Source organism: Condylura cristata, unplaced genomic scaffold (assembly GCF_000260355.1).
Source record: "Condylura cristata isolate star-nosed mole 26May11 unplaced genomic scaffold, ConCri1.0 scaffold00017, whole genome shotgun sequence".
NCBI lineage: Eukaryota > Metazoa > Chordata > Mammalia > Eulipotyphla > Talpidae > Condylura > Condylura cristata.
This window is the reverse complement of record NW_004567118.1, coordinates 33,538,634-33,554,833: the sequence shown is the minus strand read 5'-3', so window position 1 is coordinate 33,554,833 and position 16,200 is coordinate 33,538,634. Positions and strand designations below refer to the sequence as shown.

Below are 16,200 nucleotides of genomic sequence, written 5' to 3'. Positions count from 1 at the left end.
GGGAACAGAACCAACAAATCCCATTAAAAATTACCGTACATATTCAAAAAGTGGGAATAAAGTGTCCATAGGAGAAAAAATCCTCAATAAATAGGTTTAGAAACACCGATAACAGAACACACAGTGACCTTAAAATTGTAAGTAGCTTAGAAAACCAATCCATCCCCAAAGAGATTAAATTCCACAAAGGAACACATCCCCAACTAAGAACACTATGAAAGAACACCCCTTGCTTTGGCAAAATGCCAATCTTGTCCACAAGACCGCCTGACTGTCTACAGGTGTCTCTTTCAATAATCCTGTCCCTTTCAAATTTGGCATTTCTTTTATCCTCCATCCTAACAAACCTTTAAAATGCAGCCTTTGCCTGTTTGTTGTCTATGCAAATATCTTTTTCCTTTAATAAACTCACCATGTGCCACTGAAGTGAAAACTATCAAAATCTCTTTGTCAGAGAGAGAACCCCAGATGCTGAACTCCAACATCTGAACCCTGATATGGAGGACTTGAGTTTTGGTTACTAAAATGCCCTTGTCCAGCCCTCTCTGGGGGCACAAGGGTTAGGTATCAGCACCATGAAGCTCTCTACCATTGCTTCAGCACTTGTTAAATCCCTGGAAAGGGAGGTGACCACATGGCCCAGCGGACTCTCATGACCCACCTGCTGCTCCCCTCAGTAGTGTTATTTCAGTAGATCTGCCTGTTCTGCTCCCTACTCTGTCTCTGGTAAATCTTCTCAACCCTCCCGCCCCCATCCAATTCTGGCCTGTACCACAGTTCTGTATGCATAAAAAACACAACACTATGACACTATCACAGCACTGGAGTACAAGTTTGATACTGGACCAGGGAGGAGACCCACATGGAGTAGCAGACTTCTCCTGATCCGTCTGCTGCTCCCCTCAGCAGTGTATTTCAGTCAATCTATCTGTTCTACTTTCTACTCTGTCTCTGGTGAATCCTCTCCCCCCCTGAATATTTGGCCAGTACTCCAGTTCTGTATGTATAAATAAATAAACCTTTAAAAATTAAATGAATTTAATTAGGATGTTTATAGACAATTTATAAAACAAAGATTGTTACAAATGGGCTTTTTGTTTTTTTAAAGCAAGATCTAACTATATGATGTCCGTAAGGAATTAAATGTAGGGCCCTGGTGGCACAGGTATTAAAGTGTCAGTGCTATCAAGCTATCAAGCCACCACAAGAATGAGTTCAATCCCTGGCCAGCAAACTAAACCACATGGTGCAGCAGACTTCTCCTGTCTCACCAACTACTGCCCTCAGCAGTACGTTTCAGTAAATCTGCCTGTTCTGCTCCTCATTCTGTCTCTGGTGAGTCCTCTCACAGCAGCCCCCCAACCCATGTACCTCTGGTCTACACCCAACTTGTATGCATTAAATAAAATAAAATTTTTAAAAGACTTATTTATTTATGTATACCGAAACTGGGGTAAAGGCCAGAGGTGCAGGGAGGTGAAAAGATTCACCAGAGACAGAGTGCGGAGCAGAGAAGGCAGGTCAGGAGATGTCTGCTGTTATGTGGGACACCTCTCTGGCCAGGGATAAAACTTGCGCTGCAGTGGCTGCAAATTACTTTGTAGTATTATTGCCCTTTAGCCGGCTGCACCATCAGGGAGGGCCAAAATAAATCTTAAAAAAAAAAAATCAACTGGCGGCCTTCACTGTATCCTCTTGAACTACGGTCCACGGTCCATTAAACACTCTGTTTTTTTCCATTAAAAAAAAAAAAAATGGGTCCTCCCTGGTGGCGCAGCGTGTTAAAGCGCTGCACTGAGAAGCTAAAAAGCCACTTCCGCATGAGTTCAATTCCCGCCTGCCCCGGAGACCACATGGCGTGGCAGACCTCTCCTGACCCGCCCACTGCTCCCCTCAGCAGTGTACTTAGTTGATCTACCTGTTCTGCTCCCCACTCTGTCTCTGGTGAAGCCTCTCACCACCCCTGAGCCTCTGGCCTGTACCCCAGTTCTATATGTACAAATAAATAAATCTTAAAAAAAAAAAAAAATGTGTGTTGGGATGAGCAAAGAATAGGATTTGCAAAAACAGTGAAACTATTCTATATGATTCCATAATGATGGATATATCATTATACAGTTGTTCTATCCCTACTAACATCACCACGAGTGAGCCATAAAGTAAATTAGTACCTTGGGTGATTATGAGATCAATGTAAGTTCATCCTTGGTAAAAAATGTAGCACTCGGGTGAGTGATACTGATAATGGGGCGGATTATGCATATATGGGGGCATAAGGTGAAAGGGAAATCTGTGTGTCAATTTTCTATTTAGTTCCAAGGATGTGTTCCTCTCCTTGCCCTTTACTCTGTTACTGCTCAATTCCTCCAGTACATTGCTCCATCAATTACCACACTTCTTTGCTGCACTCTGAAGAGCTATTCTGCTCCTTATTAATATAAACACACTCAAGTCAGAACTATTCAAAAGCACCTCCTTGACGTCGTCCCCTCTAAGTGGCATCTAACCTTGTTCGTCTCTTACTCTAACCCTGACAATGTGCAGCACGTGAGGTCTCCATCCCTTTCCCTCATTTCACATAAAGTTGTGCCCACGTGCAAACTGGCTTTTATCCCCGCTATTTTTGAAACAGTTCTTGCTAAGGTCACCAATGACGTCTAGATTGCCAAATTCAATGGCTACATTTCAGGTCATATCTAACTGAAACACTGCAAGGCAGCAACACTGTTAAACACCATCCCACCCTGGACATTCCTGATACAATATGGCTCTACTAGAGCACTCTCCAGTCTGACCAAACTGCTTCTCAGTGTTCCTTACACTTCCAAACCTGTCCTTCATTTCTAATCAATCTTTAATTTCCCTGGGTAATCTACAATTAGAATTTTAAAAACGGTCTAGATGTCACTCTCATGCTAAGAAACAGGCATGCAATGTCCTCCTATTAGGTAATGAGCAGCTCAGCAGAGGTAGGACCCTATTTTATAGATAACGTGTCCATAAAGCCTTGAACACAACAAACCCAGAGGAAGACTTGAGAGGGACGCAGGGACCGACAGGACATGAGACTGCAGTTAAATTGCCTTCTGTACCTTAGTGAAGGTGGTGGAGCCAGAAGCCATCAGAATTTGACGCACACGGTTGTGGAAGCGCTGCATTGACTCATCATCCACGCGGAGGAAACACTGAGCTGTCCGCTCCTTAGTAACCTAAACCACAAGGTCAGGGTTAATTTATCTCTGAAAATGCCATTGGAGCAGGACAAATTCAGGCCACCACTGTAAACCTACTCACCCAACAGACTCGACAGGATAATGATAAAAGGTGTACCAGTGTTCCTCACTCACACTTACCCCAAAGTTATATGGGCAATATTGCTACTACTAGTCCGCTTCCCAGACGATACCTCATTTTGCAGGTTCCAAACCCCATCCTTGTGGGTGAACTCCTCATAGCTGGTGCGGCATTTAGGCAGGATGCGGCATTCAAAACCACACATATTGAACAGCAGGTTGGGGTTGTCCTTGCTGTACACAGACACAAAGCTGTTCTCCCACTGAACTGTAGTCACTGAACGTGGCAGACGGTTCTTAATGTCCCAGAATACTGCCCGACCCCTGCCACAAAGAACAAATGACCGTTTGAGTCTCCTAGAAGGAACTTCCCCTTCAAAGGCTAAACTGACAATATCCCAGCAGGACACACTCCTCCCACCCAGGACGTAAGTTTATTAATCCTCCTCTCTGGGTCTCTCAAGCTGGTGTCCTTCCACTTCCTACAGTCCCAGCTTAGACTCACAAGTTGACATCGTGCTTCATGAGGCGCATGCGGGCATCTCGGGGCCAGCACTTCTTGTTGTTATAGCCAACGATGTTTTCATTGTTAGGGTCAGGGTGCTCTGTCAGGTAACGCTGAATCAGGTCCCGAGCCTCATCTGCTGTGAACCTATATCAAATAAGGTGTACCACTGAGGCCCAACTACACTGTGATCTCACGAGACCCACAGCCCCATAGATGGTGTGTACCTCTCCAACCTCTATCCTACGAATAGGACTCCATTCATTTTAAGACCCTAACACATCAACAACTCTACTAAAGCACAGCAACTGCTTCTCCTGAAGTAGGACATATGCCTCAATGCCCTGCAATAAGAATCCAGGTAAGCCCATACCTGAAGAAAATATGGATACGATCAATGTATCTGCAAAAGAGACGGATGGGGTGAGCAGCCTCGGTGGCTATGTCCTGGAAACTAAGAAAATCATTTGGCATCTGAGGAGGTCCAGCCATCTCACTGGCCCGATGCAGTCCCAACACAAGCAGATCCATCACCAAGCCGTAATACTGCACGATGAACGAAGCAAACTGCAGTCCTCTGATGATCCCGTATGAATTTGTATGGTTCATATCCTAGAAAGAAAGACTTAAAATTCTTAAGAACTCTTAACATGGACCCTCCCTTGAGGCACAACAGGTTAGGGCACAGCACTACAAGCGAGCCGCAGCTGCTTCAGTGCAAGTTCAATCCCCACTCCAGAGGTGAGCCACATGGCACAGCAGACCTCTCCTGTCTCACCCGCTGCTCCCCTCAGCAGTGTACTTTGTCAATCTGCTTACTCTGCTCCCCACTCTGACTCTGGAGAATCCTCTCACCACCCCTGCACCTCTGGCCTCTACCCCAGTTCTGTATGCATAAACAAATCTTTAAAAAATACACACACACAAAAAGAACTCAACCTATGGCCAAGTCCCAGGCTTCTCCAAGGCCTATCCTCTTCATCCTCGCAGTAAGTCCTCTCTCAGTGGGGCAGACAAGCCTCCCCTATCATCATCACCATATTCCATGCTGCCCTAGCCTAAGGCAAACCTTATAGTTGATGACAACATTGTTCTTGGCTGTCATGTAGTCAGCTATGTTGTGGTCCACAATCAGTCGCAGCAGCCTATTGAGTAGGGTCAAGTCGATCTTTTCATACATCTTCTCAAAGCGTGACTCCAACATGACATTGCACTCACCCTCACTTGTCTCCCACACATCCTGCAGGTTATTGATGCCTGTGAAGTAGGTAAGACAGGGCACCAGCAAATTAGAAATCATCTTTCAGGACTGTGCATAGGGTGACTATCATATCCATAAATACCCCCACTACGCTCCATTCATTCATCTGGGCTGCCAGGACTGTCAGTTTTGCTCAGTTTAACAACTCTGTTTCCTTGGTTCCGTCCCAGTTAGATCGTAAACCAACTATGCTGTTCTGATGAGAATTTTGACAGATAGCTCAATTCACCATCCTCAGAAGACAATCCCATTACCTTGGCACCACTTGTAAACAAGCAGAGGTGGTGGTTCTGTGTCAGCAGGCTTGATCCAGGGCGGGAAAAGGCGGCGCTTGTCAGCTTCATACCACAGGTACTGGTCCAGATACGCATCAGTTATCTTCTCCAGTGGCTCCACATCATACACTGGCACCAGATGGCTATAGAGATCCATGAACTCAATGCCCACCTATGGAACAGGGAAGCTGGCTCACATCGATCCATTCACCATGTGAGTCAAGTTGCCACGGTGGCTGCCATAAAGAACCTAGCCGAAAGAAAGCGTGGAAGGCATCTCACCTCTTTAAAAGCTCTCTGAGTGAGGAGATGACGTTTGATGCGGGACAATGCTTCGTGTGGGTTGTCATAGGCTTGTTCAATCAGACCAAGCTCTTCCCTCTGAGATTGGTTTAAACGGGATTTCACACTGACAAGGCAAAAGGGAAAGTAAATGAGAAAAACCAGGAGGAAGTAAAGCCCAGAAAGGACTGGGTTAAATATTCTTTGGACTCTGAAGTGATGCCATTCCCTCCCATCCCATTCCCAAAGGAACCATCTACTGTACTCACCTATAAGCTTCCTTGAGCCGCTCCAAGGCCAAGATGAGCAACTTGGTATCATGCTTGTAGGAGAGTGGAGGAAACGGGATAGGTGAAAACCTACGGCTTTCCAGCCAGTGCACAGTGGTAGTATACACTGCCACTGCTTCCTCTGCCGTGATGTAAGGGCCATCCTGCAAGGTAGATACGATAATTAGCTTTCCAACCAAGCCCTCCAGGACAAAGTATTTTCCCAACTCTGCCACCTACCCTCCTGGCACCCCTCCCTAGCCCAGCCTATTCTGCCTGACCTTCAGGTAGTTATGCTGCCGCTCCTGTTCTGCCTTCAAGTAGAGCCGGGTGAGGCGGCCCAGATTCTTTTTGCAAACAGTCTTGTCCACAGTAGCTCCACGGCGGATTCGTTCTCGGTTGTAGTGGGCAGTGTTGGTCCACCAGTCAGCCTTGGCCTTCACATAACGAAGGATCATATTCTCTATGGGTGTTGGCAGCCCAGGGACCTGAAAGTGCAAAAGGTACAATGTGACTGAGGAGAGGCAGCGAGCCCCTTAAGACCTTCTAGAAGTGGCAATCCTAATTCCTGGAAGGTGAGTTCTGGCATCCTAATGATTTGAAGAGGCCTACCTTCCAGGGAATGTTGGCCTTCCAACAGCGCCAGGCTTCACTGAGGTGCTGCAAGATTGTCCGGGCCTTGTTCTGTTTGATCCCCTCAGGCATCATGTCCAGAATGTCATGCATCACAGCTGCCCGAAGCTCAAGGTCAAAATGAGACTCAACACGCTGCTTTGTTACAGTCTTTGCAACCCCCTTTGAGTGTCGGCCTAGAAGTAATCAAAAGAAAGATTATTTAGAGTATTGCTTTAGAAGTCAAAATGACTAAATCCAAAAGTCTATGCTATTAAGCTTACTTCTTAAACGCTCCCCTTCTCCATTATTCTTGGTTACAATGAAATTAAGTATTTTTTAAAGGTTTACTTTTTATGTATACAAGAGCTAGGATATAGGCCAGAAGTGCAGAGTGAGAGAGAGAGAGAGAGAGAGAGAGAGTGTGTGTGTGTATTCACCAGAGACAAGGTGCGAAGCAGAACAGGTGGACTGACTGAAATACACTGCTGAGAGGAGCGATGGGTGAGACAGGAGAGGTCTGCTATGCTATGTGGGTGACCTCCTGGGCCAGGGATACAACTCATGCTGCAGTAGCAAGACTTGACCCCTTGTGCCACCAGGGAGGTCCGAAATCAGTAAATATTAACAAAACATCCATATACCCAGCACATTCAAAAAACACAAACTAGGGCCCTCCATACTGGTGCAACAGGCTAAAGCACAGCACTATGAAGCTGTCAGCAATCACTGCACCATGATTTAATACTCAACAGGGAGGTGTGGGGGCAGACCTGTCCTGCCTCACCTGTTGCTCCCCTCAGTAGTCTACTTTGTCAATCTGCCTGTTGTGCTCCCCACTATGTCTCTGGTGAATCCTCTCACCCCTGCAACCTGGCCTGTATCTCAGTGCTTGTATGCATAAAAAAATCTTTAAAAAAAAAAAAAAAGAGAGTGAGTGAATCTAGCAAGGAGCGGTTCTTACAGATTCAAACTGGGCAGGGTAAAGATTGGGAAGTGGTCTTTGCAGCAGAAACAGGAGTTGCAGAGAAAAATCACTTACCTTCAAACTGCCGGGCAAGGAGATTGCCTAGCCATCGCTCCAGCAAAGGAGTGATGCCACGCATGAAAAACAGCCAGACCCGCCAGCCAGCTGCCCAGAAACCACATCCAGGGCCCTTCCCTACAGGACCCTGTAATTCCAAGCGAAGATCAAGAATTCAAGTTAGCATGCTGTTCATTTAGACAACAACAACAAAAAAAAAGGGGGGGGGGTATTGGGGTAAGAAAGGGGAAAAGGGGAATGTTCTGGAATCTCAATATCTAAAATGGGGTAAATGAGAAATTTGAAGGCACAAACCAGTGACTGGGATTTCATATTTAGACCTAAAGGTGTGCTGAGATCCACAAGGTGAGGGCAGTAATAACACACTCACACTCACGAGCCTCTCTATAAATAAATCCCTGGAAAAAGTCCAGAGTAGATAAAAAGATTGAAACGGATCTGAGAAGATTAAATGTAAAAGAGTAGTATCCCACCGTGTTGAAGCGGTAATAGATGAGATGCTTCAGGTCCTTGCACATACGAATCTGCCGCATCAGCTTGTACTTGTACCGGTACATGCCCGTCAGCTGCCCCACATGGGCGAAGATATACTGCAACCCATCTGCTAGCTGCAAAACAATTGCCCATGAAGCATTAATACTAGAGCCAGTTCCACAACCTGTGCAGGCTTCACTCAGTTTCTCTGCCTGAGCAGAGACTGGGGCTACACAGCCTCACCTGGAAGGCATCCACATTGCCCAATCGATACTGCACATGACTGTCTACCACCAACTTAGTTAAACGCAGAACTTCTCGACAAAGATGAAAAGCATTCCCAAAACGAGATTTCTTTCTTTCCTGGAGAAGATGACATGGTCAGAAAAAAAAATCATTCAACAAAAGTCCTAACTAGATAAATGTCTTCCCCAGGGACCAGGGCAAAACCAGCCCACCCCTCAAGTTCAAGAGGCCCTTAAATTCCAATACAGACACCTTAGTAGTGAGTGTCTTGACAGGCTTGAGGTTGAAGTTGTAATCCAGGTGCAGATAGTTGAGATTTTTACGGTGAATGAGAAGATTGAGCATGTTGTAGCCCTGACGGCAAACCTGTAGCCCCACCTCTACCCAGTCCAGCTTCGTGGACTGAAAGAATTTGGTAGCTTTAAAGGAGCGGAATAGATACCTGTGGTGGAAATAAGGAGATGGAAAGTTAGCTGCCTGGTATCTTAAGAACAAGAGAAGTCTGAGCACGGGCCTTCTGGTACTTACCTCTTCTTTTGGGCTTTTGGAGGTCGGTGTTTCAGAGCATTCAGAACATAGTATTTGAGCAGTTTCTGGTAGGAGACCCTTACTTTCACAGGCTGCCCAGCAGGACAATGCTCACGATACCTATAAAAACAAGTCCATCACAGCTTCACTCCTTCCAGTCACTCTGGCCCAAGCTATATACCCACCCACCTGGGAGTGGTTTCTACTATATATCCACTTCCACGAAGCCTTACCAGTTCTTGACAAGGGGGATGTCCAGGGCTCGGCGGGTACGACCAGAACGTAGGTTGAAGGGCCTTGGAGCCCAGAGGAGGGCAATGCCATTGGCTGTATTGTCAGTGTAGAGGGGTGTGTCCTTCAAGAAGGGCTCTACAAATTCTGGAAGCTCAAACTCCTCATCATCATCTGGCAACGGTTCCTGGCTCTGAAAGAAAAACCCCAAGGGTTCAGCTCCCACTGAACTGGGCAGACTTGGGATGAGAGGGAAACTCTCTGGGGCCAAGCACAGTGGCTACATATGCCATGGAAACTGGGCTGCCTGACAAGAGAAGCCCTAAAGGGCCCAGGCAAAGGGGGCCAAGGGAGCAGAGAAACAAGTCAGGGCCAACCAGAATAGCACGCACAGGCACTGACACTCCAAATGGCTCACCACCAAAGGCCTCCCATAGGAACCCCAATATTATAGGAGGTAAACACTGCCAACACCTCCTGCTCAAGTTTCAAGCATTGGGCTTGGGAAAAGAGTTCTGTTCATATTAAGAACACAATGAAATGTGGATGAACATCAAAAACAAGTTATTAAGTGTAAGATCTCAATCACAAACGACTATATATTGTATGCTTCCATTTGTATGAAATGTCCTAAATAGACAAATCTATAATGAGAAAGTAGATCAGAAGTTGACTAAGGGGGTCCTCCCTGGTAGCACAACAGGCTGAAGTACAGCACTGTGAAGCTAACTGCAGCCTTTAGCTTGAGTTCGATTCCCAGCAAGGGAATGACCCACATGGCATGGCAGACCTCTCCTGTCTCTCCCGCTGCTCCCCTCAGCGGTGTACTTCATCAATCTACCTGTTCTGCAACTCTGTCTCTGGAGAATCCTCTCACTGCCCCTGCACCTCTGGCCTATACCTGAGTTCTACATGCATAAATAAATAAATCTTAAAAAAATAAATTATTAAAAAAAAAAGGTGCCTTGGGAAGGGAGGCTTGGTGGAAATGGAGTAACTTCCAGTAAAGTATAGGGTATCTTTTTAGAATAACAAAAAAAGTACGTAAGTTATCACCTGTGATAAGGACTGCACAACTCTGAATAAACAGAGAAACACTGAACTACACACTTTAAATGGGTGAAGTGTATGCTCAGTAAGTTATCTCTCAATGAAAGGATTTAAGAGTGGAGAAAAAGAACACAATGGAAACAGACCAGAATAGACTACAGAGAGCCCCAGAGGACTAGTGATGAACCCCAAATGAATCATCACAGAAACCAAGATTATACCAACAACTTGGACTGAGTCCAATGCCAAGCTCTCAAATTAACTTACATCTTCAGGGAAACACTTAGAGGGATGGAAAACATGTCTCCCTCTAGCTAGATTTTTATCTAGTACACTTCAGCCATGCTCAGGAAATTTTTTTTTGAAGCACTGAGATCTGATGTCCCTTCCTCTCACCTTGACAGAATGTCTATGGGAAATTGGGTTGATCAAAGGATCAAAGTAGAAAGCCGGTAAATCAGGATCCTCAGTTTTGATGAACACAACATTAGGAGTGTGGTACCTGAAATGAAAGGAGACTTGGTCATGGTTTTCCTAAACACCTTTCAAATTGCCCCCACTTTTATTCCAGTGCTCACCAGGTAAGGTGGACATGGTGTGGAAGGTTATTGTACAGGTAAGGAAAAGCAATCTTGTATTCAGTGCGGATAGGTTGTCGGATGATGATTTTGTTAATATCATTGAATTCATTCCAGTCCTCATCCCTAGGGCACAAAATCAAAAGATGAGCAGACTAATTGGTGAGTCTGAAAGTTACAATGGAAACTTAAAGGTCAAGCTTAAATTTTATTCAACCGAAGGTAACTAAAAGCTTTCTCTCCAACTTACTGTAGATTGATGTCCCGAACAAGAGGTTCAAATTTTGGGCCTCCAGGAATGGCCATATTGAGTGCCTTAGAGGTAAAGAAGGCCTTCAGGTCAAATAGATAGAAGTAGTTGTCATCTACCAAGTCTGTCAGAAGCTGATTAGCCAGTCGGTAAAGAGTGGACATCATAGGCAATGTAAACTGCCAGCGCTGGTAAGTGGAGCCATTCACATACCTAGATAAAGAGAGAAGCCCATATCAGGTAGATATACCAACTCGCCACGCCATATTACATATTGCTCTCTCAGGACTCCAACTATCACTCACTTCCTACTGTCCCTTAATGGCTGGTGATCATAAAACCAGTCTAACACAGGGGCATCCTCCTCAGGATCCAGCTCCAGCTGAATGGCTTCCAGTGGCTCAACATCTAGGATGTTGTCAGCATAGTCCAAAGGTGGCTCTTCATCATCAAAAGGAGGGAAACGCATCCTCTTGAAATGCCTCCTGTCTCTTTTTTCTCGACGCATCATAATCCACATAGACCTGAAAGCCAACAACGTCACACAACAATTTCTGCCCACTGCCACCCAAACACCTCCACCATATACCATATTCCAGCCCTTCTCACCCCCACTGGGAGATGTAGACAGGCTCAATGACCCAAGGTATCTCATTGACAAAGGAAATAGCCCCAGTGATATGGTACAGCACAGGCACATCCCGAATCTGCTCCCAAGGCATCGGCATGTTCTCCAGGAGTTTGAGGACTGCGTGGGGCATGTACTTCAGGGCACTGCAACATTAAGAAGAGAAATTATCAGGAGTGACAAGGTGCTCTGCTATTTGTACCCATGCAAAAAAGCTACAGAATATCATAGTACCACATTCTACAGTAAATTCTAAGACATTTTTTTTCACCTGTTATCCAGATTGGTGGGAGTGAAATACAAGAGCATAAGGACCTCAGGAGTTAAATACCTCCAAGTCTTAAAATTCTGGTCACTGAGGTATTATAAGCAACAAGACTACACAAAACTTCTACTGTGGGCTTCAGATAGGGACATCTTATCAAAGAATCAACAAGACAAATTGTGGCAAATGGGGTTGTCTTAGCACTATGAAGCTATTGGCTCCCACTGCAGCACAAGTTTATCCCCAGACAGGGAGCTGACCCACATGGTGCAGCAGCCCTCTCCTGCTTGTCTCCAGCAGTTTATTTTGGTCAATTCGCCTGTTCTGCTCCCACTGTGTCTCTGGTAAATCCTCTCACTACCCCCACCCACCACACCTCTGGCCTGTACCCCAGCTCCTGCGTGAATAAGTAAATCATTAAAAAAAATGAATAGGCTCTCCCTGGTGGTGCAGAGGGTTAAAGCACTGCACTAAGAAGCTTAAGCCACTTCCGCATGAGTTCGATCCCCGCCTGCCCTGGAGGAGATCCACATGGCGTGGCAGACCTCTCCTGACCCGCCTGCTGCTCCCCTCAGCAGTGTACTTCGTCGATCTGCCTGTTCTGCTCCCCACTCTGTCTCTGGTGAATTCTGTCACCCTCCGCATCTCTGGCCTGTACCCCAGTTCTGTATGAATAAATAAATAAGTCTTTAAAAAAAAAGAGTAAAAGAAAGTTCTAGTTCCAGATCAGGGCACTAAAGAACAGAACTGAAAGATGTGGAAACCATCTCAGAATTCTTGTATTTTTTTCCTTCTCTCACATTCTACAAAGCAGGCTGTGAAAGATTTTTTGTCCTGAAACAACAGAACAGCTATCCAGGACTGCAATATAGGATGTGGATAAGGAAAAGGCTCATACATCAAATAAAACATTTCCTTACCCCAAGTAGACTCTCTTGTCATGGCGAAATTTTCTGTTGGTCATGTCTCCATGATCTCGGATGATCTTTCTGACATGTTCTGGGGGCATGTCTTCCTTCTGGGCATCCACAAATCCAAATTTCCGCTTTTCGGCATAACGCTTGGCTTGCAGCTGCTGCCATTTTCGGGCTACAAAGACATCTCGGTTTCAGGAACTGCACCCCATTAGCCTCATCATTACCCTCACTTGCTCTAGGTAAGCTCCTGTCAGGGATATGACAGGAATGGCTTGCAAATTACTTCAGCTATGTCATCTCCCGCTGTTACCCCACCACCACCACAGTTAGCACCACATTATCACATTTCTGTTACAAATTTCTGAAGTTCTTTTGTGTGTTTCTGCCTCCCTGCGGTATAAGGCAGGGTTTTGTCTTTCTCATGATTGTAGTTCCACTATTTAAATCACTGTCTGCAAGACTTGATTAGATGAAAAAAATAAATGGGGCTAGGAAGTGAGCTGACAACGAAATGTTTTGACACTTAACAGGAGGGACCACACACCCGAGCGCGCACGCGCACCCCACCCCCACGCCTCCGGGCCCGCAGGCGCCTCTCCGCACGCGTTCACCTTTCTCCTGCAGCTTCTCCTCCGACATGTAGTCCGGCAGTGGGGCTAGAGGGCCGGGCACCGGGTTGCCCGGCCCTCGGTAAGGAAATACTCCGGCCATCCCCGGAGAATCTGTAGGGCAGCGGAAAAAAAAATACGGATCCGCTAGGCCCGGCCCACAAGATGTGCAGCGGCACGCGCCTGGGCCCCACGGCCCGCAGTCCCGCCTCGTCTAGAGTGAGCCCAGGCCGGCCTGGGCCAGTCCTCCAGCTACTCAGCCGCCTCCCAGCCAGCCTCCCACAGCCCCACCCTTGAAGCCCACCACATACGCCCTCACACAGACGGCCTCTTTCCTCAAAGCACAATGGCGGCAAACCTACGTCCGCGTCGCGTACCCGACGCCGGGAAGTGCGCAACCCCGATTCAGCAGTTGATCCAATAGACGCCGCTGTGTCCAGACGGATTGGAGCGTTCACCAATTAGAATTGCCCGTTGGGCCGGAGGGGGCGGGCGGTAGGCGGAAGAATTTGAACGCGTGGGGGTGTGGTCGGGTAGGCGCAAGCCCCGCCTCTGCGTTTTGTGGCTGGGCCATCTGCAGACCTTGTTGTCTAAGGGGCGAGGAGCCACCCTCCTAGAGACCCCAAGAGTATACGTTTGAAATACTGTATCAAAATGTGTACGGGGCTGCATCTAGTCCTATAAATGTAGATAAGGTGCAGTGCTAGCGCTGAATGCATCAGTTCCTTGTGCATGCGTGCATAGGTGCATTCAGCCATCATGTACAAAGTACCCACTTTTTATCAAGGGGCATAGAATAGGAAAAGCCAACTGCGTGGAAGTTCGTGGTAGAGGGCTTGCAGACAAGCTCTTACAATGCGGGGTGCTGGGAGTTTGGAGTTAGTTAATAATCTAGAAAAAAATAAAAGAAGCCGAGTGTCTACATTACTGCATGTCATACCCCTTCCCTTGGTATCACTCTTTCGCCTCTCTGGCAGTGATAACACTGTGGCAGTGATCGGCTGTACAGTGGCCTATAAATGCTTATCGGCTCCCTCGGGTTCTGCCCGTCTTGTTTCGGGAATTATTCTCCGTCTCCCGCCAGGGCTTTTTCACTTTCCATAACTCTGTAACAACTTTGAATCTGACTTAGTCAACAGTTAAGTTTGTTTCAACTCACATCGGATGTGTTGTGGAGGATGCACGGAATGGAAACTTACAAAGCCTCTCAATCTAGTTGGGAATTTAGCATTTAAAGGTGAAATAATTAAAGAAAAAAAGGCAAATGTAAATCCAGGCAAGTGTTGGTTGGTGTAGTGCTTCTGTTAAGGGGAAAGAGTCCTCAAGGAACTTTGCAGTCTTATGGACTCCACCCCCTACTCCAGCTTTCTGGACCCTACACAATACTCCAGCAATTGAAAACTACAACTCCCGGCAGTACCAGGGAGAGAACTGCAGGACCCAGAGCAGAGCCAGCAGGAATTCTGGGACATTTTGGGGGGTGGGGGGTAAATAGGGGTTGATTGCCGGTCTGGCTTGCTTGCTCTGGCGCTCACTCTGTCTCTATCTCTCTCTGGCTTGCTTGGGAAGTAGCTCTCGGGACTGCGTGCACCGCGTGACTTGGTGTGTTCAGTCAGCCTAGCTGTAAGGTATTGCAATTACTTTGTTTTTGTATCCCGCTCTCTTTCCCTGGGTTGTTTCCTATTCCTTTCCCCTTTTTTAAATAAACCAGTTACTGATCCTTTTGTGTGTCCCTGCGGTTGTGAGCGCGCAGGTGAGGCCCCATAGACAGGCGGCCCAGTCCACTCTGGGCTACCCTGTAACCCTTCCAACAGTTCAGAGTAGTAAAAGAAGCATTATTAAAGATTGGATGGAGATGGGTGGATGTGAGGAATTTGATGGGATGAAGAAAGACCAAGAAAAAAGGAATTACAGGTGGTGGAAATTGCTAGAATTATCGGGTTTTTTTAAAGATTTATTCATTTATGTATATACATACAAGAACTAGGGTACAGGCCAGAGGTGCAGGGGGAATAAGAGGATCCACCAGAGATAGAGTGGGGAGCAGAACAGGCAGATCGACGAAGTACACCCACTGCTGAGGGGATCAGCGGGCGGGTCAGGAGAGGTCTGCCACGCCATGGCCATGCGGAAGCGGCTTTAACTACTTAGTGCTGTGCTTTAACCTGCTGCGCCACCAGGGAGGGCCCTGTCCAGGGTCTCTTAATGGTGCAGGAGTACTTGGGCTAGAAGTCGGAGCTGAGTCTGTGAGGCTATGTTGACAATCTCATCAAAAGTGATATTTCAATTGTGTTTAATATTATTCTGCTTCTTTCTGTTTCTCAGTTGTTCCTTGAGAGCATTAGTGATGAGGGCAGAGGTTACCACCTCAGTCTGGAAGTTCCTGCTCTTGACTGGTCAGTTTTACTACAATCCATAGTTGCCATGCAATGTCATCACCAACTTTTTTGGGAGACAGAAAAAAAGGGGAAGGCAATCTTGGGGGCTAGAGGAGACATCACACCCACTTCCCCCATAATGCATCTCCACTTTTAATTTCCAAGTCATCTTTTTCATTCCTCCAATACTTTTTTCCCTGACAGTTATTGTTTCTTGCTTACAAACTATTTCCTCTTTCTGTGGAAAAGAAACTTTATGAAGTCTTATTCTCCATATTCTGTGCTTTACCTATTTCTTTCTTTTCTTTTTTTTTCTAGTTAGAGACTCTTCTCAGGTACCCATGATTGGTTCTTCAATTAAAATGTAATGAGAGGGGGCCCTCCCTGGTGGCACAGCAGGTTGGAGCCCTGCACTAAGAAGCTAAAGCCACTTCTGAATAAGTTTGATCCTGCCAGTCCCAGAGGTGACCACATGGCGTGGAAGACCCCTCCTGGCCTGCCCGCT

At 46.5% G+C, this 16,200-nt stretch overlaps 1 protein-coding gene and 1 long non-coding RNA gene across 2 annotated transcripts in view; one reads left to right on the top strand and one right to left on the bottom strand.

The window, feature by feature from the left end:
* The window catches only part of PRPF8 (pre-mRNA processing factor 8), a 27,820-nt gene extending 14,134 nt beyond the window's left edge, over nt 1-13,686 (bottom strand). The window contains exons 1-24 of the mRNA XM_012726323.1: nt 13,629-13,686; nt 13,321-13,431; nt 12,713-12,881; nt 11,509-11,673; nt 11,205-11,423; nt 10,900-11,112; nt 10,650-10,775; nt 10,468-10,573; nt 9,024-9,214; nt 8,791-8,910; nt 8,515-8,704; nt 8,260-8,379; nt 8,016-8,150; nt 7,540-7,669; nt 6,498-6,694; nt 6,167-6,373; nt 5,886-6,049; nt 5,617-5,743; nt 5,314-5,506; nt 4,868-5,055; nt 4,172-4,410; nt 3,799-3,945; nt 3,407-3,617; nt 3,093-3,209 (exon numbers count right to left, since the gene is read on the bottom strand). Of these exons, the coding sequence (XP_012581777.1) occupies nt 3,093-3,209; nt 3,407-3,617; nt 3,799-3,945; nt 4,172-4,410; nt 4,868-5,055; nt 5,314-5,506; nt 5,617-5,743; nt 5,886-6,049; nt 6,167-6,373; nt 6,498-6,694; nt 7,540-7,669; nt 8,016-8,150; nt 8,260-8,379; nt 8,515-8,704; nt 8,791-8,910; nt 9,024-9,214; nt 10,468-10,573; nt 10,650-10,775; nt 10,900-11,112; nt 11,205-11,423; nt 11,509-11,673; nt 12,713-12,881; nt 13,321-13,420 (3,774 nt within the window). The 5' untranslated portion in view covers nt 13,421-13,431; nt 13,629-13,686. The remainder of the gene's footprint in view (nt 1-3,092; nt 3,210-3,406; nt 3,618-3,798; nt 3,946-4,171; nt 4,411-4,867; nt 5,056-5,313; nt 5,507-5,616; nt 5,744-5,885; nt 6,050-6,166; nt 6,374-6,497; nt 6,695-7,539; nt 7,670-8,015; nt 8,151-8,259; nt 8,380-8,514; nt 8,705-8,790; nt 8,911-9,023; nt 9,215-10,467; nt 10,574-10,649; nt 10,776-10,899; nt 11,113-11,204; nt 11,424-11,508; nt 11,674-12,712; nt 12,882-13,320; nt 13,432-13,628) is intronic.
* A 1,141-nt stretch (nt 13,687-14,827) lies between these two features.
* LOC105853769 lies at nt 14,828-16,099 on the top strand. Its single transcript, XR_001145535.1, has 3 exons — nt 14,828-14,945; nt 15,643-15,713; nt 16,014-16,099. It is a non-coding gene; the product is annotated as an uncharacterized LOC105853769 (long non-coding RNA).
* The last annotated feature ends 101 nt before the right edge of the window (nt 16,100-16,200 follow it).